The sequence below is a fragment of the Oryctolagus cuniculus genome, chromosome 9 (genome assembly GCF_051225735.1).
Source record: "Oryctolagus cuniculus isolate XC-2025 breed Fujian yellow rabbit chromosome 9, ASM5122573v1, whole genome shotgun sequence".
Classification (NCBI taxonomy): domain Eukaryota; kingdom Metazoa; phylum Chordata; class Mammalia; order Lagomorpha; family Leporidae; genus Oryctolagus; species Oryctolagus cuniculus.
Window position 1 is genome coordinate 116,494,539 of NC_142875.1, and position 23,965 is coordinate 116,518,503.

Sequence of the window (23,965 nt, forward strand, 5' to 3'; positions counted from 1 at the left end):
GGAGAAGAGGAAACAGCTTCTACACAGCTGCCTCCAGTTCAACCAATAAACTGTAGGACCTGATTGGAGGAGAGCAGCGTACTCGGCGTGTGGGTAGCAGAGTTAGGATTGGTGGAAGAGGACTATAAAGGAGGAGAGAGACAACATGCACCAGGAACATCTATCTGAAGGAACACCTGTGCAGCCCCCGAGAGAGCCAGCCGGCGGTGTGCCGCTCCCCCGCGGAAGTGGGGAAAGTGGCTAGGGGGAACCGCCCTTCCACGGAGGTGGAAGGGTCGGTAGCCAACCCGGGAAGAACCAGCAGCAAACCCGGGGAAGGCCGAGCAGAACAAAGAACAGCGCAGGGTCCTGTGTTGTTCCTCCATGAAGACGGGGAGCGACATTCACTTGTGAACTCATTTGGTCCTGGGTTTTTCTTTATTAGAGGTGTACTACTTATTTGTGAGACTGATTGCTAATCCAATCATCTTACTTGTTCTCAATATATCCAAGTTTTCTATTTCTTCTTAATTCAGCCTTGGCAGGTTGTATGTTTGTGGGAAGCTCTTCTTTCTTTTAGGTTGTCCAGATTGCTGGGATTCTAGTTATTACTAATAGTAACATCTTTTTATTTCTGCAGGACCAATTATAAAGTATCTTTCTTTCATTTCTGATCTTGAGTCTTCTCTCTTTTTTGCATAGTCATATATAGGGTTTGTGTTTTTTTAATCTTTTCAAAAACAAAACAAGAAACTCTTCCTTTCTTTTCTTTTTTTTCTATTTTAATTTTTAAATCATAATCTTCATTACTCCTTTCCTCTGGTAGCTTTGGGTTTAGTTTCTTCTCTCACGCCTTCTGTAAATCACTAACATTCCATCAGTTTACCATTTCATCATTTATATTATTTTGATAATTATACAACCAATCCTAAATTCCTATATGCTGTATTTCTATGTACCCAGGAAATTATTCTAAGTCAGTAGCCTGATTTTATTTCAAATTTTATTAACAAACTGTCTATTATCTTCTACCTAAGTTCTCTTCATCTTGATTGTGAGCATAATTAGCATAATTAGTTCCTTTTATCCTTAAGAGACTAATTTTTCATATGTATTTTCTATAGAAAGCATCCGAGTAGCTATTAACATTTACTTAAATTGTATTAAATTCTTTCCAGGGTGAGGTACAGAGGGGGTAAATATCATTCTCACCTTAAAAATATGTTTCACATGAATATAACTGCATCGAATATCTAATTTTTCAAGTAACTTATGAGCTTTTTCTACAGTAATTTTTCCACCTCTGAAGTCATCCTGAATCTTCGACAAAAACCATGTATGAAGCATAAAAATGTTAAGGAAATTCTCACACTTTTCATTGGGTACTGAAAATTTTTAAAGGAATACTTCATCTGTTTTCAATGTACTATCTTTTTATTTTTAAAATGATAGTCTATCTTGTGCTTAAAGTTAATAATAAAATAACTGTGTGATAAAGAATATTTAAAACAAAATTAATTGTTACTATGCTGCAATAAATGTAAGAAAAGGTATAGCACAATAAAATATAGAAGAATAAAATGTAAAAATTGAGAAACAGAATTAATACTAGAGAAATATGTGAAAACATTATTACAATCTTCAGCCTGAAGGCACGTATATGGGAGGCAGCTGGTCTTAAATGTCCAGCCCCGCTCCTCATGTCATCTCTCAGCTTCAGATCCCTCAGCCAGAAAAATGGACAAATTAATATTCAATTTGAGGTAGGTAGAAACTCTACATGAGTCCATATAAGCTAATTGATTACAGTTCCCACTATTGAGTGCCCAATATATAGTAACCATGATTGATATAATTATTACTACATTAGTCAAAAGTTCAGTTATACACATGTCCCAAAAAGGCAATATTTAAGTGCCATCAAAAATATTTAAGAAGGGGCTAGTGCTGTGGCTAATGGGCTAGGCTTCCACCTGAGACACTGGCATCCCATTTGGGCCCCAATTTGTGTCGCAGCTGCTCCTCTTCCCATATAGCTCTCTGCTAATGGTTTGCGAAAGCAGTAGAAGATGGTCCAAGTCCTGGGGCCCCTGCACCCACGTGGGAGACCTGGAAGAAGCTCCTGGCTTCAGATTGGCCCAGCTCTGGCTGCTACAGCTATCTGGGGAGTTAATCAGCTGATGCAAGACCTTTCTCTCTCTCTCTCTCTCTCTCTCTCTCTCTCTCTCTCACTCTCTAACTCTACCTCTCAAATAAATACATGTATTTTTAAAATATTTTTAAAATCACAGAGAGTGTATATTATGATGAGATAGAAAGCTAAAATAATTAAATTTACATACAAGTTTACATATGCACAGATAACCTACAAAAATCTAAGACAGTTCATTTTGAAAAACTAAAAATGCAATGAAATAATATGACAATCTATAAAATCATTAAATATATACCTTAAAATTGTTCAAAATTCTATTTAGTTTCATAATGTTATTACTAATGAGAAAACTTTAAATTCAACGGGTATGACTTAATATGACAAAGTTTGCATTCTTACAAAGACAAGTCAGAAATATCAGGAAAAAGAGAAGTTCAGGACATATGTGGAAGGAACATATCATACTTAAATGAGAGAAGCTTATGTTCCAGATGCTTCAGAGGGGTAAATCAAGAAAAAGAAGAAAGACAAAGAAAAGGATATTTTGTGTCCATATTTTCAAGAACTGCTGTGCCAGTTCTCTTCGTTTCCAACTCTGCCTTCATTTGATATGGTCACAGGTCTTGGATAAATTAACTTGGCTCATCTGCAAGAGAGGAATTTCTTGATAGTCAACTGTTGCCACTGTCACCAATCTAGGGAGGAAGCAGAGAAAACGCAATAGTTTGCTGTCTTAGGTCTTTGAAGCAAGCTCATCCTTAAACCCCACTGAAAGGCACAAAATGTAGTCCCTGCTCTCTACTCTGCACTTGAAACTTGTTGGCTTCTTGCTTATGTTCCGACCACTCCAAAGCCACAGTGTTTATAGGTGCAGCACTGCTGTCTGGCATTCTTCCACGACCTGCCAATGTATCTCGTTTTATCTGCACCATTTTGTTTAACACCATCAAACTCTTTATCATAATGTGCTTCCAGTGGGGTTGGGCAGCTATTCAGAGGACCGGAGTAAAATCAATGCCACTGTCATTGCTGGAGTTGCACATATGGTCAAACACTCTCCTAAAACTCCAGGCTGCTGCTCTAAATCCCTGACAGCATATAATGCACACAGAGACCCACCATTTTAGAAGAAATCTGTTCAGGAGGCTAAGTTCTTAAAATCTTCAAAATATCACTGCTTGGCTGGGCACCACACTATCAGGTGACAGGCATTTTTTTTTTCCTTTGGTCTGAACAACCATTATGATATCATCAAAAATTCAACACCTCATAAAGAAAGCTTCTTTATGACTTCATCAGGAAACTTAGCTTCCCAGGTCACCTGTTTTCATGGTTGGACATAAGAATCTTAAGCTTGAATGTTTAACACCTTGATGGGAAGCTGTCTCATGGAATGTTTTCTCATCCTTTGAAGACTGTTGATTTCAGAAGCTTTGCTTCTGTGGCAACCAAACATGGCACTTAGCGTTCTGAGTAGGAAGGAGAAAGAAAGAGTAATTCGCAGACTGTTGATACAGGCTCCACCAGGGGAATTTGTAAATGCCTTTGATGATCTCTGTCTGCTCATCCGAGATGAAAAACTGATGCACCATCAAGGTGAGTGTGCAGGACACCAGCATTGCCAAAAATACTCCGTCCCGCTCAGCATTGATGGGAACGCAGTACTCCTGTCCCACCACAACGTCATTGGGGACTACCGATTTTTTGACTATCAAAGCAAACTTTCTTTCAAATTTGACCTGCTTCAAAACCAGCTGAAAGACATCCAAAGTCACGGGATCATTCGTAATGAGACAGAGTACCTGAGAACTGTTGTTTTGTGTGCCTTGAAACTGTATGTGAATGATCACTATCCAACAGGAAACTGTAACGTACTGAGGAAAACCATCAAGAGTAAGGAATTCTTGATAGCTTGCATTGAGGATCACAACTATGAAACAGGAGACTGCTGGAATGGCCTTTGGAAATCTAAATGGATTTTCCAAGTAAATCCATTTCTAACCCAAGTAACAGGAAGAATCTTCGTGCAAGCTCACTACTTCAGGTGTGTCAACCTTCATGTGGAAATTTCCAAAGATCTCAAAGAAAGCTTGGAAGTGGTTAACCAAGCACAACTGGCTCTAAGTTTTGCAAGGCTTGTGGAAGAACAAGAGAATAAATTTCAAGCTGCCGTCTTAGAAGAATTACAGGAGTTATCAAATGAGGCCCTGCGAAGAATTCTTCGAAGGGATCTTCCAGTGACCCGCACTCTTATTGACTGGCAGAGGATACTCTCTGACCTGAATCTGGTGATGTATCCTAAACTAGGATATGTCATTTATTCCAGAAGTGTTCTGTGCAACTGGATAATATAAAGGATTGCTCCTGGTAATTGTCTAGACCTCGTGTGCTTGTTTCTGTTTGATGGTTATTTTCCCAAAGGTGGGCAGAGTCTACATGTACTTATTCCATGGTGAATGCAAGTTTAAGGAGGGATAAGTTTAAGAATTGATTTTATTCGGAAAATATTTACTAACCAGATAAGAAAGGGTGGAGTAGATATATTTCACAACGGTGATGATCATAAAGGCCAAGACCAGATATATTTGTTAGAACCTAAAATAGCTTCATAGAATGTGGCATCCAGAAATGTTATACAGGTGGCCAGGGTTAGGCTATGCATTGCTGTATGTGTGTATCTGTGTGTGTGTGTGTGTGTGTGTGTGTAGGAATGATTTTTGACTTTCTTTGGAACTGAAACAGACATGCAATGTTTCAGGTGGCCAGGATTAGGCTATCTACTGCTTTGGGGTGGGCAAGTGTGCAGAGGGGAGTGAGTGTTGACTTTATTTGGAACTGCCAAGTTATGCAGATGACTATCTCTTCACAAATGATGCTTCACATAATTTGATTTAGTCCCAGGCCAACCCTGAAAGGACTGAGTGCAATAAATGACATCAGGTTTGAATGTACCATTAAATCAATAGACATCAAAAATCTAACTCAGATGAAGTATTATGAGTCAACCTGGCTGTACTGTGTCCTAGTCTTTCCCTCCCCCTCTCAAGAATTCAGTAGTGCTCCCAATCCTTGGCCTTGTTTGATAACTAGCATGGACTTCTAAGTCAACTGAAAAAGACTCACCTCCCATTCCTATATAGTTGAATTCATATGAAGCCATCACTGTAAACTCTTATAAGTGCTTGCTTCATAACCAGCCTTGTGCTAAGTGTTTTGCATGAAATTTATTAGTCTGCTGCTAGTATTTTTCTCCTTTTACTTAAGAAGAACCTAAGATTGTTCGAGCCATCCAGACATATATAGTATCTCATCTGTCCAGGCCACTATTCTGAAACATCATAAATTGGGTAGCTTATAACAACAAAAATGTATCAGTCAGTCTAGAGGCTGGGAGGCCAAGACAGCCTATTTCCTCAAAGTGCTTTCTTGTTGTTTCCTTACATCGTGGGAAGTGCAAAGCAGCTCTTCACAGTCTCTGTTTTAAGGACACCAATCCCATTCATGAGAACTACAACTTCATGACCTTATCACACCCCAAAGCCCCACCTCCTAATACCATACCCGTTAAAAACATGTTTCAACATAGAAATCTGGGGGAGACACGGACATTCAGATCATAGCGTACAGACACATAACCTGAATCTATTGCCATTCTCCAGGGCTTTTCCTTGAGGCCTGCTTCATTAGGAACACAATGAGTTGGGCAAGTATCTCACCTAAAGGATACTCCAGAAGAAATGAAAATGGCAACTGCTGTATTTTGGGTAAAACATATCACCTGTAGAGTCACCCTATCACCATTCCCAGAGATGATACTCACCACTCTTGTCTGCTCTTTCAATGAGCTCCAAATTTAAAACTCATACAATCAGAATACAGCAGCCAGCAGGCCTCATTCCCCAATTCTGATTTATCTGGGAAGCAAGGTTCTCTGTAATTCAGGTTCATTCATTTCTTCCTCGTAATAAACACTGGAGTAGACAAGATTCCACCACAAACTTCTAAAACTCAAATCTCTCTTCCCCAACTGGTAGCGCTTAAAGAATCTCAGAAGAATTCACCGGGGCATTTTTTTAAAAAAATACAAAGTACCAGGGTTCATCTTCAGATTCTGATTTAGTAGGTTGGAAAACCTACATTTTTTTAAACAAGAACTAGAGGTGACCCTGATGATCTCAGGTCCACATTTTAAAACATATTGCCCTGTCGCTCCCCCTCTTCATGGAGGAATGACACAGGACCCTGCGTTGTTCTTTTGCCTGCTCGGCCCTCCCCAGGATTGCTGCTGGTCCTTCCCAGGTTAGCTGCCGATCCTTCCACCTCCGTGGAAGGGCGACTCCCCCTGCCACTTTCCCCACTTCCGCGAGGGAGTGGCACACCGCCGGCCGGCTCTCTCGGGGGCTGCTCAGATGTTATCCGGATGTTCCTGGTGCATGTTGTCTCTCTCCTCCTTTATAGTCCTCTTCCACCAATCCCAACTCTGCTACCCACATGCCGAGCACGCTGCTCTCCTCCAATCAGGAGGAAGATCAGCTCCTGCAGCTCAATCAAATTGGCGAGAGGCAGCTGTGTAGAAGTTGCTTACTCCTCTCCCAGCGCCATATTGTGGGAGAGCAGATGCATAGAATAAGTCTTAATTCCAATAACTTAGTCTAGTCCGAGTTGCTCCCCACATTGCCCCAACCTGAAAATAGCATGTCTCTGCTTTCTATTTACTTACAACCTTTTCATACAAAACCATTGCTCAATGAAGACCATTCCTACTATTTACTGGACTCCCCATGCACAAAACAAAGACAAGTCTCCATTTACCACATAACAAAGGTAAGATAAAACTTCCTAAAGCAACACAAAAAAGAAAATTGCTATCTTAGCACTAAAATATAGTCATCCATCTGATGACTCATTTAGCAAAACTTTGAATTCATATTATGGTTATGTGCATAAGTGTTGAGGTTTTACATCCCTCTGGGAAACGGCTCAATGGTTTATGGACAATTACAGAGGCATTTATCTCCAGTTATAACACGGAACTTTTAGAAATAATATTTATTGATATTGCTGGATATAAAATGTCACATGTATAAATTGAGGAACATGATTAAAGTATAAAGAATTTTGGCCTATTTTCTTCCATCTAATTTTATGAAATTGTTGTAAATATTAAGAATACACAGCATATAAAATGTATATTATTCTTTACATAATGCATGTATCATAAACATTGTCTCATGTCATTATATCCTCCTTGAGCTCATAAATTTAATTATTTACATGATATTCATACAGCATATTCACCATAACAAGACAACTCATTTCTCTATTCATATATAATTTAAGTTTTTAACATTTCATTTCTGTTATAAATTATGTAATAGTGAACCATTATTTGCACACACTATGGATTATTTCTCTTAAATTCCCCAAAATTTTGCATATCAAAAATATGAAGATATTAATGTTCCTCCTACACATTGTCATCTTGCTTTCTAGAAAGAATTTAACAAATTTATAATCTTTTTAGTAGCATTAAGAGAGTGTCCAGCTTACCACAGTAATCTGGACATTAAACACCAATTTTTTTTTTTAATGAGCAACAAACAAAACTTAAAACAACACAAAACCAAAGCAATGCATTCTATTAACTTACAACACATTATACAGAAAGCATTCACACAAGAATATTACTTGGTAGTTATTTTCTTTATATAGAGACTGGCATAGCCAAGAAAATCTAGTTACTACTTATTCCCCGTCACTTATAAGAAACACACATACACACAATTACATCCACATTATGACTATATATACACACATGCCTAGGTATATAAAAACTTACACACAAAGTATCTCCAATCTTGAGAGGCTATTGTGGTATACAATAAAATTAAGATTGATTTGTTTAAAGTCATTCTAACATTCTCTTAACCTAATTCCACTTCCAAAAATAATTCCATTAGAATGTGACCCTGTCTATCCCAAATAGTTCCATTATTGTCTGTCATATGACAGACACTTGAATGAATGAATAAATGAAAAATTTAACAAGCACAACAAAGATGTGATGCATGGAAGGTGTAAGGCCTTGTGAGTTTTATAAACCACCAGTGTTGACTTTTCCTCAGGAACCACACATTCCACTACAGATTCCCAGCACTGAGGTCATTAGTCCTTATTCCAAGGCAGCTGATTACATTCTAAGTTGTTATAAGGTTCCTCCTGCTCCAATGAAAACCTTTGCTCCTTGCTCCAAATGGAAATAGATTTCTCTTGCATTAAATAAGAAAATCAAGTTCCTCAAAAGCCATGTTTTTGTTTAAATTTTAAGATTATCTAAGATTTTCCACCTTTTTCATAGGGGCTGGTTCAGAAGGTGACCTGAGTAGTCCCTTGTGTTCTGTTCAGACATTGTTGAAGGAGGCCTGTGTCCCTCAGCTCTGCTGTTCTTGGACATACACTAACACCTCCTCCAACATGAAGTTAAAGGTAGCTTCGTGGGCCAGCATTGTGGTACCTGTGAGGCTGGCATCTCACATCTCACATCTGAGCAAAAATTTCAGTGGTGGCTGCTCTATCAGACCCTGCTAACGTGCCTGGCAAAGCAGCAGAGCGTGGTCCATATCATCATATCTACATATCACACAATTTGAGAATAATCAAGCAAACAGGGCTCAGGTTCAAATACTTGGATGTTCTAAATTTTAGAAAGACCTTACCCATAGTTAATTAAATTTTAGTGACTCAGTATAAAAGATTCCAGTTCACTGCAATGCAGCCAAGTTTTTGGCCAGATCTCCTCGATCTTCTCATAAGATCTCTCAGATCCTGCAGCTTGACTTGGGGAATATAGCATCTACTTAGGATTTCCTATGCCCTCACCTAAGGGGCTCCCAGAACACCTTTCCCGAAATGCTAGTGAGCTCTACACCAGCTTTACTTCAGTACTTCAGCCACCAAGCTCTCACTCCTGGTGAGAAATTGTTTTATTCTTTTCTATTAAGACCTATTGTCATTTTTTTAAAGATTTATTTATTTATTTGAAAGGCAGAGTTACAGAGAGGCAGTGGCAGAGGCAGAGAGAGGGAGGGAGGGAGAATGAGAGGGCTGGCAACAATAACCAGGGCTAGGCTGATCCGAAGTCAGGAGCCAGGAGCTTCTTCCGGGACTCTCAACTGGGTACAGGGACCCAAGGATTTGGGATATCTACTACTGCTGCTTTCCCAGGTCATAGCAGAGAGCTGGATGGGGAAGTGGAGCAGCCAGGACTCGAATCAGCGCCCATGTGGGATGCTGGCACTGCACGTGGTGGCTTTGTCCACTAAGCCACAGCGCCGGTTCCCCTGTTGTCTTTTTCATCATGTGCTTTCACATGTTTCTAAATTCCACTTAAGCTCTACTTCTCCATCTTTGCTTCACAAAGCAAATGATTTCATTTTTTTTTTCATTAAGAAGACACAGGCTTTAGGGGCCAACATTGTGGCATTGCAGGCAAAGTCACTGCCTGCAACACCAACATCCATGTGTGTGACTGTTTGAGTGCCAGCCGCTCCATTTGCAATTCATCTCCCTGTTAATGCACCTGGGAAGCCAGCACAAGATGGCCCAGGTCCTTGGGCTCCTGAGTCAACATGGGAGACATGGAAGAAACTCCTGGCTCCTGGCTTCAGCCTGGCTCAGCCCTGGCCATTGTGGCCATTTGGGGGAGTGAATCAGCAGATGGAAGATCTCTTTCTCTCTGTCTCTCTCCGCCTCTCTCCTCCTCTGTCTGTCTGTGTCTCTCTCTCTCTCTCTCTCTCTCTCTCTCTCTCACACACACACACACACTGGATTTAAAATAAATAAATAAATCTTTTAAAAAAAATTTAAAAGACTTTCAAAAAGATCTCTTATAGGGGCTGGCATTGTGGAGTAGCAAGTTGAGCCAATGTTGTGGCATTGCTGGTAAAGTCACTGTTTGCAACACCAGCATCCCATATGTGTGCACCTGAAATTCAGCAGTGAAGCCATCTGGTCCTGGGCTTTTCTTTGTTGGGAGGGTCTTTATTACTGATTCAGTTTCTGTCTTGGTTATGTGTCTGTTTACATTTTCTACGTCTTCATGGCTCAGTTTAGGTAGGTTGTATGTGTTTAGGAATCAATCCATTTCTCTAGGTTTCCTAGTTTGTTGGTATACGGCTCTTTGTAGTAATTTCTGACGATTCATTTTATTTATGTGGTGTCTGTTGTTACATTTCCCATTTTATATGTAATTTTATTGGTTTGGGTCTTCTCTCATTTTTTTGGTTAATAGGGCCAATGGTGTGTCAATTTTGTTTATTTTTTCAAAAAAAAAAAAAACCACAGCTCTTCATTTTGCTGATCTTTTGTATTTTTTTTTTGTTTCATTTTTGTTGGTCTCTTCTCTAATTTTAATTATTTCTTTTCTCCTACTAGTTTTGGGTTTGGTTTGCTGTTGTTTATCTAGATCCATGAGGTATATAGATAGTTCATTTATTTGGTGAATTTCCAGTTTCTTGATGTAGGCACCAATTGCCAGAAACTTTCCCCTTAACACTGCTTTTGCTGTATCCCACACATTTTGGTATGCTGTATTGTCATCCTCATTTGTTTCCATAAATTTTTGATTTCTCTTTTGATTTCTTCTATGATCTGCTGCTCTTCTCCATGTGTTTGCATATGATGTACAGATTCTTGAGTTGTTTATTTCCAGCTTCATTGCATTGTCATCCAAGAAGATGCATGGTATGATTTCATTTTTTTTTGAATTTACTGAGACTTGCTTTATGGCCTAGCATATGATCAATCCTAGAGAAAGTTCCATGAACTGGAAAGACAAATGTGGCCGGAGCTGTGCTGATCCGAAGCCAGGAGCTTCTTCTGGGGCTTCTACGCAGGTGCAGGAGCCCAAGGACTTGGGCCTTCTTCTACTGCTTTCCCAGACAATAGCAGGGAACTGGATCGGAAGTGGAACAGACAGGTCTCGAACAGGCGCCCATATGGGATGCCGGCACTTTAGGCCAGGGCATTAACCCACTGCACTACAGTGCCAGCCCAAGTTATTATTTCATTAAAAAGGCCTTCTAGGGCCAGTGCTGTGGTGCAGTGAGTTAACAACCTGGCCTGAAGCGCCGGCATCCCATATGGGTGTTGGTTCTAGTCCCAGCTGCTCCTTTTCTGATCCAGCTCTCTGCTATGGCCTGGGAAAGCAGTAGAAGATGGCTCAAGTCCTTGGGCCCCTGCATCCATGTGGGAGACCTGGAAGAAGCTCCTGGCTTCTGGCTCCAGATCGGCACAGCTCCGGCCATTGCGGCCATCTAGAGAGTGATCCAGCAGATGGAAGACCTTTCTCTCTGGCTCTACCTCTCTCTCTGCAACTCTGTCTTTCAAATAAATAAAATAAATCTTTTTTTAAAGGCCTTCTATCCTTTCTCTCTTTCCATGCCTTCCAGAATTCCTAGGATCCATATGTTGGGTTGTTTGATATAATCTTGTAGATCTCCAACTGTGATTTTTAATTTTCTAAATCCTACTTCTTTTATTTGGTCTCACTGTATTATTTCTAGAAATTTGTCTTCTAATTGTGATATCCTTTCTTCTCACTTTTCTATTGTTAAGCCTTTCCATTGCATTTTTATTTGATGTATTGAATTTTTCATTTCTAGTATTTCATTCTGACTTCTCTTTACTATCTCAATTTCTTGGGAGCACTTTTCCTTTAGATCACGAATTTGCTTCCGATTGATTCTAAGTAATCTGATGATTTTCTGAAATTCCTTTTCTGGTATATCCTTGATCTCTTCTTCTGCAGCTTCTACTATTGAAGAGCTGTGGTGTTCCTTTGCTTGGCTCATAGTGTCTTCTTTATTCTTATTCAGGGTTTTTACTCTGTTTTTCGGCATTTCTGGTTGCTTTTCTCTTTGTGTCTTTGTGCTTGTAGTGAGATTTCCCTCTGCTATGAGCTGCTATGTGTCTGTGCATTGCAGGTGGAAGCATGCAGCCCTGCCTCCTGGAGTCCTACTCATGTCTACATTGTGATGGTGGTGGGTACAAGAGCTCTGGTGCACTAAGCCCCCCACCCCCCAACGACTAGGGGCAGGGCTCACTTCTCTCTGGTGCATGAAGTGAGCTCAAGTTTTCAATATGTAAGACTTTTCCTTGTTGTACAGCTTGCATGGCGGAGAGGAAATTACTCTGAAATACTGTGATCCTTGTTCCCAGGTGGGGGCTGTTGTGAGGTGGCCCCTGCAATTGATGGGCATGTGCAAGGGAAGCAAATGCAGTAGCCCCTGCCTGCATTCGAAAATGTAAACAATCAATACAGCTTCTCACAGCGGGCTGCAGGTCCCCTTGGGAGGAATGCGGAGACATAGATGGACAGATGGACGGGGCGTGCCCGACTTCTTTGTTTTTTCCCCTATACCTGCTCTTTCTTCCACTTGGAAATTCAAACACAGTTTACCAGGCTCCCCGACCCGCTGCTATCTGCAGCTCCACAGACTCACATTTTCTTACCTGGTTCGCTGGAGGGTGTGGCTTCCGCCGCTTCCCTTTCTTTTTTGCTCCCTCAGTGTGAACCAGCCCAACCTCTGTTGGATTCCTGGGCTTCTCTGCAGGAATTTCTCACAGCTCTGTTGCCAGTTTGTATCCCCTCTTTTTTTTTTTTTTTTTTTTTTTTTGGACAGGCAGAGTGGACAGTGAGAGAGAGGGACAGAGAGAAAGGTCTTCCTTTTTGCCATTGGTTCACCCTCCAATGGCTGCCATGGCCGGCGCACCGCGCTGATCCGAAGGCAGGAGCCAGGTGCTTCTCCTGGTCTCCCATGGGGTGCAGGGCCCAAGGACTTGGGCCATCCTCCACTGCACTCCTGGGCCATAGCAGAGAGCTGGCCTGGAAGAGGGGCAACCGGGACAGAATCCGGCGCCCCAACCGGGACTGGAACACGGTGTGCAGGCGCCGCAAGGCGGAGGATTAGCCTAGTGAGCCACGGCGCCGGCCAAGTATCCCCTCTTCTAATTAACTATTTTGCCCTGCATGATGGAACATCCTGTTGCTATACCATCATCTTGGCCTCATCCTTTTTCATTCTTGACTCTACTTTATCTATTTTCTCCTGGCCCTTCCCTATCAGTGAACATGCGGTTTCTCTGTTTCCTTAAAATAAATTCTCTTACAAATTTCTCAAGTCCTTTATGACCAAAACTCTCAAAAGATTATCATACTATTTTGGTTTTCTGCTTCTTTACCACGGAAGTTTTTCCTAAAGAATTAGATTTAATTAAGAGTATGCCAAGTTTTAAGGTGGTAAGGGGGAAAGGAAGAGAGGAGAGGGAGAGAGAGAGAAATTAATCTTCCACCTGCTGGTTCAGTCCCCAAATGCCCACAACTACCAATGCTGGGCCAATGAAATTTCACCTGCCTCATCAAATCTTTAGAAGAATCATACAACTGGGAATTATTTTTCTACATCATGGGAAACTAATATTTTAAAGTAATTTAGCCAAACTGACATAGCTGGTAAGAGACAGAACCAGAATTCCAATTCAGATCTGTCACACTTCAAAACACACAGTTTCTACTCTATCACTGCTGCCTTAATGCGCCTTCTGGATCCTCTTCCAACAGTTTAATTAAAGCTCATTCTCGGGACTGGCATTGTGGCAAGTGGATTAAGCCGCCTCTTGTGAGGCCAGCATCCTATATCAGAGTGCTGGTTCAAGTCTCAGCTGTTGTGCTTCCAAGCCAGCTCCCTACTCATGCACCTGGAAAAACAACAACAGAAGATGTCCCAAGTATTTGAGCCTCTTCAACTCATATGGCAGACTAGGTTGGAGTTCCTGGCTCTTGGGTTAGCTGCTAAGGTCATTTGGGAAGTGAACTAGTGGATAGGTGAAGTTTCTCTCTCTCTCTCTTTCTCTCTCCCTCTCCTTCTCTCCCTCTCTCCCTCTCCCTCTCTCCCTCCCCTTCCCTCCCCTCCTCATTCTATTTCCTCCTTCACTCTGCCTTTAAAATAAATAAATAAGTAAATCATAAACCTTAAAGAACAGCATTATCAGGGTAGACATTGGGTACACTGATTAAGTCACTGCTTTGGATGCCTGCATCCTTGTGCCCTGCCTAGTCCACTTCTAATTCAGCTTCCTGCGAATGCGCACCATGGGAGGCAGTAGATGATGGCTCAAGTAGTTGGATCCCTGCTATCTACATGAGATACAGACTAACCTCTGGAATCCTGATTTTGGCCTGGCCCAGCATTGGTAGTTGTGGGCATTTGGGGACTGAATCAGCAGGTGGAAGATTAATTTCTCTCTCTCTCCCTCTCCTTCTCTCTCCCTTTCCCCCTCACCACCTTTCAAATAAATAGATAAGTTTTCAATATCATAATTGCCCATTCCAAAAGCCATTCCTCAGCTATCATCATGGAAACTTTAAAAACTTATTTCCTCAGTTGCACTTGAATATTCACTTATCCCTCCTCTAATTCTTTTCATGTTTCCTCCTCCACTCTATGCCACACCCAAACATAGACACCTTCCAAAATTTAGTTCTCCATCCTGTTTTTTGTCCTTATTGAGGTATAATTAACATACAAAATTACACACATTTAATGTATATGACCTGATGAGTTTGTACATAGGCATATACCAGTGATACTATACCGGTGATGCTATCACCATGACCAAGTTACTAAGCATATTCAGCACTTTAAAAACTTCCTTATATACTTTTGTGGGTTTTTAATAAGAATACTGAACATGAGATCTGTCCTTTCAATATGTCTTAAAGTACATAATACCATGGGGTTATCTATAGGTATAAGTTGTACAGCAGACATCTAGAACTTACTCATCTTGCATTACAGACACTCTATCCATCAATGAACTTGACTTTCCCTTGACAACCCCCATGCTACTCTGTTACTGAGTTTGACTATTTTATGTCCCTCAGTATAAGTGGACCCACACAGTACATCTCCTTCTGTGATTAGCTTATTCTGTTTACTATAACATCCTCTAGCTTTATCCATATTGTCACAAATAGTAGAACTTCTTTCTTATTTCAGGCTAAATAATATTTGTTTGTATGTATGTATGTACCACATTTTCTTTATTCATTCTATCAGTGGATACTTATGTTACTTCCATATATTGGTTCCTAGGAATAATATCGCCAACAAACATGGGGATTCAGATATTTCTTCAAATTTTTTTTTCTTGAATCACATGGTAGTTCTATTTTTAATACCTTGAAGAACCATCATACCATTTTCCATACTGGCTGCACCAATAATGTAAAAGTATCCAATTTCTTCACATCCACCCTACTTTTAGTTTCGCTCTTCATTTCACTTTTAAAATAGCCATCCTAGTATGAAGTGATATCTTGAAATAGCTTTCACCTATATTTCCCTCATGATTAGTGATATTGAGTATCTCTGCATATCATCCTCATTCACTAAGGTTATTTTAATTATTTTTTGAAATTTTTTAAAGATTTTCATTTATTGATTTGAGAGGTAGAGTTACAGACAGTGAAAGGGAGAGACAAAGAGAAAGGTCCTCCATCCACTGGTTCACTCCCCAGTTGGCTGGAGCTGCGCTGATCCAAAGCCAGGAGCCAGGCACTTCCATGTGGGTGCAGGAGCCCAAGGACTTGGGCCATCTTCTACTGCTTTCCCAGGCCATAGCAGAGAGCTGGATGGGAGGAGGGGCATCCGGGACTAGAACCAGCACCCATATGGGATGCCGGCGCTGCAGGTGGAGGATTAATCTACTGTGCCACAGTGCCGGCTCCTCATTCACTAAGGTTTTAAGCAACCATGGTTTGTCACACCATTCACCAGGTACAAAAGTAAAATTCTAGCACTCTCTCTCCGTGGCTTACTATTAAGTAGACAAATCTTTCATCTTTTTATGACATATGCAACTTTTTCTCTTCCCTCATGACTTCCAAACATGTTTCTTCTTCTACTTTTTATCTTGTCATTCCAGATTAAAAACAGATGAGCTGATTTCTTGGCACAGTAAGTTAAATCACCGACTAAAATATTGGCATCCCATTTCAGAGAGCCAGTTCAAGTCCAGCTTCTCTGCTTCCAATCCACCTCTCTGCTAATGTGCCTGAGAAAGCAGCAGCAGATGTCCAAAGTTCCTGAGAACATGCTACCCACATGGGAGACACAAATGGATTTTCAGGCTCCTGGTTTTTGCTGCCTCACCCAGCCCCAGACATTTTGGTCATTTGGGAAGTGAACCAAAGGATGGAAGATCTCTTTATTTCTTCACCTGTCATTTTCAAATAAATAAATATTAATAGTAAAACTTCAGCTATTCTTAACTTATTCTTCCATTTATTGATACTAAATAGTCATTGAGTCATCTTATTTGTATCCCTGCAAATATTTTTCTTCTTTATTACCAGGTCACCCTAATAATACTGTTATTTCTACTTATCAAGTCCACTACCTGATCTACCTTCATTTCTTCCTCTTTTTACCTCCAATCTATTCTATGAGGTTATTCTAAATTAATTTCCAAAGACTTCAACTGCTTACTCACTGATGTTACTACCAGTCTGGATCAAACACTTTTACCAACATCTATTGACCATGGTATACACTTCAATTCCCTAGCTTAGCATTCCAAAGTCTTCCATAATCTGAGTGTCTCTATCTTTTCCATCGATCTACATTGACTACACTGGACTTCCAGCACCTTTCCCAAGAAGCCTGCTCCAATCGCCTTATTGAAATGTTTCCTACATTCCCTAAATGTGAATTTTTAACTTGTTACTGTGTATCTAACTTGAATATTACATATTGTGTTTGTCCTATTTTCTTTAATAGACTAAAGGAGAGTTTTCTTTTCATTCAAATAGACTGTAGTGGAAATCCATAAAAATTTGAGTCAGAATACATATATATATATAATATATATAAAATATTTCCCAAAGACAAGAGAAAGTTTCTGAGAACATCATACCTCAATCCAACCAAGTTCTCCACTTTTCAGGAATTCTAATTTACAGATGCTACTGATATGAGTGTATAGCTTTGCATTTTAAATAACTATCATAGTGCCTGGCACATAATCAGAATATAATTCCATGACTCTACATTTTCTTGACAACTCATTCTTTATGTCTTATTATATAGCATGTGGAAAGCAATTCCTTAAGGAGGTTCCAATGACAAGAGTTTTCTTCCAAATTTAATAAATCTGGGTTTCAAGAGGAAACAGATGACAAATACAAGTTGAATAACTCAGAGAAGGCATAATGAAAGGATTATCAACAAAGACATGGGGAGTCAGGGGCAGTGAAGTAACATGAAAGTAGTTTAGAACCAGATTTGGGAGTGGCCACTGGAACCTGGAAGGAGGAGGCTATGGCTGTATATTGGGTCAGCATAAGAAAAATTGTAGGGGGGCCGATGCTGTGGTTATATTGCTGCCTGCAGCACCAGCATCCCATTTGGGTGCTGGTTCAACTCCTGGGAAAGCAATGGAGGATGACCCAAGTCCTTGGTCTCCCGCACTCACATGGGAGACCCAGAAAAAGCTCCTGGCTTCAGATTGGCCCAGCCCTGGCTGTTGTAGTCATTTGGGGAATGAATCAGCAGATGGAAAAATCTCTTTCTCTCTCTCCCTCTCTCTCTCTCTCTCTCTCTGGCTCTACCTCTGTCTCCCCTATTACTTTTATAAAAAACTAGGAAAACCACTCAACTGGACAGCCAGTAGACTGACCTCGCTGCTACCATTTATAAACACAGTGACTATGAAGTATCAAGGACAACTTATTAATGAAAAAAAGGAGAAATCCCATAGACATGTCTTTTAGTAGGCAAAGCTGAGCATTCTTAATGAGTACATCCTACATTTACTTGATCCTTTTCTCCTTTTCTACCTCATTCTTGGATAAAGTCTACTTCTACAAAGATTTTTTTTTTTTTTTTCTATTTCTTCAGAGCTGATTCCATTTTGCCTTGAAAAATCCATATATATGACTAACACCACTGAGATACTTATAAGCTTGGAAACAGTTTGGAGAGTTTCATAGTTTTTGTTGTAGTTGCTGTTATTTTTGGTCTTGGTTTCTCATGAAAAGATTGTAATCATCATCTAGCTTTATTGATTCATGTATACTTTTGAAACTGAAGCAAGGCCCAGAAAATGTGAGTGCTTTTGAAAAAATCCTGCAACTTCAGTTAATATCATAGTCCTGGTCCAGTGTTATTTTCACATTTTGTTCCCTTTTTCCTATTGTTTATAAGCCAACAAGGAAGATCCTGGAAGGAATATATGTGTGTGTGTGTGTGTGTGTATGAGTGTGTATGTGTGTGTGAGTGTTGTGTGTGTGTGAGTGTGCACATGAGGCTGGTCATGAAGGACAAGCTAGAACAACTCCTAATTTCAGAGAGGATGATCGAAAAAAAAATTCACATTTGCCCTTCAATGGAGCAGTCTAGCTGTTTGATGACCAAGGCAGGATTATATGTACATTTTAATCCACTTTTACTTTGTGATAATTGGAGGGACTTGTCCTAAAAAACAAAGCCAACAGCTCTATTCCCATTTATATTGTCATCTATAATGATGTTATCAAAAAAGAAATAATCTATAATATCTTGGTAAGTTAACTATGATGCTTTTATAACTTTTAACTGAACTTTGAAATTACCTTCATGTGACTGATAAGTGGTAAAATCACACATGTCTTGAGTGAAAAGCTATAAAGAAGAGAAATAAGTCTTATCCTTCCATTTACTAACACACATACACTTTGACACAAGAAACTTCAAGTCAACCAGAAGACAATATTCCTAATAGAAAAATCAACAAAATCTATCAACACAATCTATAGAGAATCCAAAAGGCCTATCCAAAAAAAAAAAAGGCACATGAGATCATCAAAGACATGCAATCATCAAAGACATGCAAATTAAAGCAACCACCAGTTTTATATCACTCATAGAAAAAGGTAAAAATTAGAAGCTGGTTTAGACAGCTCATGATAAACATGTGTGTGTGTCTGCATGTGAGTGTATGGAAAAACTTATCCACTGCTAGTGAAAAGGAGACAGGGCTTCTGTTGTAAAGAGCAGTGTGGCCCTCTTAAGTCAAATTAAACATGGGTGTACTCGGTGACTTAGCAATTCTGTTCCTTGTAGAATTCCCACACATCTGGAAGGAAACATTCTAAGATGTACACTGCAGTCTGGCAGGTGGTGGCAGGCAATTACTGGTAGTTTGGAAGTCCCCTGCTTATGCATGAAAATGTATAAGTAATGGATATGCACCAAGGAGAACAATGGATGGCTGCAGGTAGTGCAGCAGAGGTACTTAAGTGGCCCCCATATACTGCTGGGGCCTGCGCTGTGGCATAGAGGGTAAAGCCGCCACCTGCAGTGCCGGTATCTCATAGGGGCGCCGATTCTAGGATTCTAGTCCCGGCTATTCCACTTCTGGTCCAGCTCTCTGCTATGGCCTGGGAAAGTGGCAGAAGATGACCCAAGTCCTTGGGCCTCTGCACCCATGTGGGAGACTTGGAAGAAGCTCCTGACTCCTGGTTTCAGATCGGCACAGCTTTGGCCGTTGTGGCCATCTGGAAAGTGAATCAGTGGATGGAAGACCTCTCTCTCTCTGCTTCTGACTCTCTGCAACTCTCACTTTCAAATAAATCTTAAAAAAAAAAAAAACCATACTGCTGAAAAGTGAAAAGCAAAACAGTGGGAGCTGTATCACAGTAACAAAGGCAAAAACTGGACAGAGATCCTCGCAAGTAAAGCTTTTTAAAACATTCTTGTAGGCTGGCCCCGTGGCTCACTAGGCTAATCCTCCACCTGCGGCGCTGGCACCCCGGGTTCTAGTCCTAATTACTCCTCTTCCAGTCCAGCTCTCTGCTGTGGCCCAGGAGGGCAGTGGAGGATGGCCCAAGTGCTTGGGCCCTGCACCCGCATGGGAGACTGGGAGGAAGCACCCGGCTTCTGGCTTTGGATCGACGCAGCGCCGGCCATGGCGGCCATTAGGGGAGTGAACCAATGGAAGGAAGACCTTTCTCTGTCTCTCTCACTGTCTAATTCTTCCTGTCCAAAAAAAATTTTTTGTAGATATGTATATTTATATTTACATATATATATTTACATTTATATATGTCTATGTACAAATACATTTAAATGTCTTAGAACTGTTATCTCTGCAGGAAAAGAATAGGGAAAGGTGTTATCTGGGGTAAAAGAAAATAGATCTATGGGTGATTAACTAAAACAAGAGCAGCAAGGAAGCAAACCAATCCTAAACATCTGAAACCACAAAGAGGAAACTAAAAGGAAAATTAAAGGAGGTTAAATGAAATCGTTCACATTATTCAGAGGGAGCATGAACACAAGGACCTCAAAGAGGAACTAAAGTATCCCCAACTGCCCTCCCCTTGGAGGTCATCTCCACCTCGGGCCGGGGCCTGCAATAAGGCTGAGGGTGAGGGCTGGATGAGGTGCGTTCTGACAAAGAGATTTGTTAAAGCCGTACCAGGCCTATGGGCTGTGAGAGCTTGACCACCAAGATAGTGCACAGTGTCACCGTGCCTCACTCAGATTCTAACATAGTCCTGTAACAATTTTCTGTCTACAAACTGCTGCTCAGCGGGGTACATGAATTTTCATGCTTCTCCTATTTCCCACATTCTAATTATCAACATCATTCTTGACTTTCTCATTACCGCACCTACTTTCCCGATGGTGAAGAAAGTCAGTAGAAAGAAGTTGTTGAACTATCCAATACTTTTTTTTTTCAATTTTTGCTTATTATAGTTCAACTATATGTCAGGAAAAGCAAGACTTCAAAAAATCCATTTCTCTTTAAACAGAGGGCTGCATTAGAGGGACTTTATAAAATGATTAGTGATATTTTTCCGGGAAGTGACAGTCAAACAGAAAACGAGCTGACACATTTCAAATAGGGATTGGGGATTCTCTGGTGCCCTTGACACATAATCACACACATTCTCAGGATGCCCTGGAGTTTCTGGCACAAAGAACAGACTGCAGAAGACTTAATCTTAGACAGTCAACTGACATCTACTCCATGATACATGACTGTGTGGAATACAGTGCACTTCTACGGTTCATACTGGAGTAGTCAAAATATTATGGGCATCAGTACTGTCAAATTCGAAATATATACAATAAAATACAGCTCTTCCATGGTTGTTGTCTAAAGATTTATTTATTTATTTGAATGGCAGTTACAGAAAGACAGAGAGAGAGAGAGAGAGAGAGAGAGAGAGAGAGGTCTTCCATCTGCTGGATCACTCTTCAAATATGTGCAATGGCCAGAGCTGGGCCAATCCAAAGCCAGGAGCCTCGAGCTTCTTCTGGATTTCCCACAAAGGTGCAGGGGCCCAAGCACTTGGGCCATCTTCTGCTGCTTTCCCAGGTACAATGGCAGGGAGCTGGATCAGAAGTGGAGCAGCTGGAACTCAAATGGGTACCCATATGGGATGCCGGCACTGCAGGCAGTGGCTTTACCCATTACACCACAGCACCGGCTCTTCAAATATAGTTCTTACTCACAGAAGCCAACAGGCATTTGGAATGGCTAATTTAAAAAGCTATGGAGTCAGTAGAAGACAACAGATTCCCTCCCAATAGTTGTGCAACTGTCATTTGAGTAATCCAGAGGTTGAGCTCTAGGTAGGCTATCCATCAAGTCAACCTACTTCCCTCTTCTGCTTTCCCACCACCTTATCAGATTTCTCCTGGGAAAGCAACCATGGAGAAGCCTCATGTGATACTCACAGTAAATTCTTCCCAAAAGTCTGCAGAACATGGGTATATCTGAGTTCATCCACCATTGGCAGAGAAAAGATCAAATCCTATTTCTTACTGTATTACATCATTGGACTTACGGCTTAAAGAACTGTGTACCATTTTTTTCTACAAGTTAGTGACCTGAAAACACAACTACACCAGGAAGTATAGATTTTGAAAACCAATGGGGTGATGATACATACTTTTTAGGAGCTCAAACCTGGTGTCCTTAATAACGAGTGACAGTTGGGGCAGGTGTCTACTGTTTCAGATGACTGTGTCCCACACTGGAGTTTCTGGGTTCAATTCTCATCTCTGGCTCCTGACTCCATCTTTCAGCAGTGGTGTTGGCTCAAGTAATTGGATCCCTGACACTTGTGTGAGAAATTTGGATTCAACTACTGGCTCTTGGCTTTGGCCTGGCCCATCCTTAGCCATTAGAGTCATTTGGGGAGTGAACTAGGGGATGGGAATGATCTCTGATCTCTTTCTCTCTGCCTCTCAAATAAGTTTTCTTGAAAGGAAAGGAAAGGAGAGGAGAGGAGAGGAGAGGAGAGGAGAGGAGAGGAGAGGAGAGGAGAGGAGAGGAGAGGAGAGGAGAGGAGAGGAGAAAGAGAAACACAGAGAGAAAGAGAGAGAGAGAGAGAGTAATAGCAACTCAAAAAACAACACCAAAAACAATCAATCCAGTGAAGAAATGGGCAAAGGATCTCAACAGTTCTCAAAAGAAAAAATAGAAATTGCTAACAAAAATATGAAAAATGCTCAATATCACTGCCACCAGGAAATGCAAATTAAAACCATACTAAAATATCACCTCACTGCTTTCAGAATGGCAGTTAACAAAAGAACAGAAAGTAACAAATGTTGGGGATGATGTAGAGAAATGGGAACTATTATACACTGTTAGTGGGGATAAAAATTAGTGCAGCCACTGTGAAAAACAGTATGGAGACTCTCTAAAAACTGGACTTTCCACATGACCTAGCAATCCCACGACATGAGCATAATGTATCAAAGAGGTACCTGTCGCACCATATTTACCAGAGCACTGTTCACATTAATCAAAATACAGAATCAGCCAAGGTGTCCATCATCAGATAAATGGATAAAAAAAATATACACAACAAAATAGATGCAACTGGAAGACATGATATTGAGTGACACAAGCTGGTCACAGAAAGACAAAATACCATGTATTTTCCCTTATATAGGGGAGCAACAATTTAAAAAGAAAAAAATAAAAAAAAAACAAATACCTGTATGTAATAATGTTGCTGGCTGGCACCACAGCTCACTAGGCTAATCCTCCTCCTGTGGCACCAGCACCCCGGGTTCTAGTCCCGGTCGGGGCGCCGGATTCTGTCCATCGGATTCTGTCCTGGTTGCTCCTCTTCCAGTCCAGCTCTCTGCTGTGGTCCAGGAAGGCAGTGGAGGATGGCCCAAGTGCTTGGGCCCTGCACCTGCATGGGAGACCCGGAAGAAGCTCTTGGCTCCTGGCTTCAGATTGGCACAGCTCCAGCCATTGAGGCCAATTGGGAAATGAACCAGCAGATGGAAGACCTCTCTCTCTCTCTGCCTCTTCTCTCTCTGTGTAACTCTGACTTTCAAATAAATAAATAATCTTTAAGAAAAATAAAAATCAAAAAAATAAATTCCTTTAAAAAATGTTTTTAATTAATTAATTTATTTATTTATTTGACAGGCAGAGTGGACAGTGAGAGAGAGAGAGAGACAGAGAGAAAGGTCTTCCTTTGCCGTTGGTTCACCCTCCAATAGCTGCTGCGGCCACGCACCGCAGCCGGTGCATCGAGCTGATCCGAAGCCAGGAGCCTGGTGATTCTCCTGGTCTCCCACGTGGGTGCAGGGCCCAAGGACTTGGGCCATCCTCCACTGCCTTCCCGGGCCATAGCAGAGAGCTGGCCTGGAAGAGGGGCAACTGGGACAGAATCCAGCGCCCCAACCGGGACTAGAACCCAGTGTGCCGGTGCCGCAAGGCGGAGGATTAGCCTACTGAGCCGCAGCGACAGCC

The 23,965-nt window shown here is 41.0% G+C and overlaps 3 protein-coding genes across 5 annotated transcripts in view; 1 reads left to right on the forward strand and 2 right to left on the reverse strand.

The window, feature by feature from the left end:
- Nucleotides 1-1,326, reverse strand: part of PLCZ1 (phospholipase C zeta 1) — a 72,220-nt gene extending 70,894 nt beyond the window's left edge. For both annotated transcript variants that reach the window (XM_089303892.1, XM_089303891.1), the window contains exon 1: nt 1,192-1,326. In XM_089303892.1, coding sequence (XP_089160018.1) covers nt 1,192-1,326 — 135 coding nt within the window. The remainder of the gene's footprint in view (nt 1-1,191) is intronic.
- Nucleotides 1,327-2,500: 1,174 nt separating this feature from the next.
- Nucleotides 2,501-23,965, reverse strand: part of LOC149124736 (uncharacterized) — a 273,153-nt gene continuing 251,688 nt past the window's right edge. For both annotated transcript variants that reach the window (XR_016212994.1, XR_016212991.1), the window contains one exon: nt 2,501-2,829. The gene's annotated coding sequence lies outside the window, so the exon portion shown is untranslated. The remainder of the gene's footprint in view (nt 2,830-23,965) is intronic.
- Nucleotides 3,589-4,488, forward strand: CAPZA3 (capping actin protein of muscle Z-line subunit alpha 3). The gene has a single exon (XM_002712738.6). The coding sequence runs from the start codon at nt 3,589-3,591 to the stop codon at nt 4,486-4,488; it is 900 nt and encodes a 299-aa protein (XP_002712784.1).

Coding starts and splice junctions, on each gene's coding strand:
- CAPZA3 (XM_002712738.6), top strand. CDS start 3,589: ATGGCACTTAGCGTTCTGAGTAGGAAGGAGAAAGAAAGAGTAATTCGC.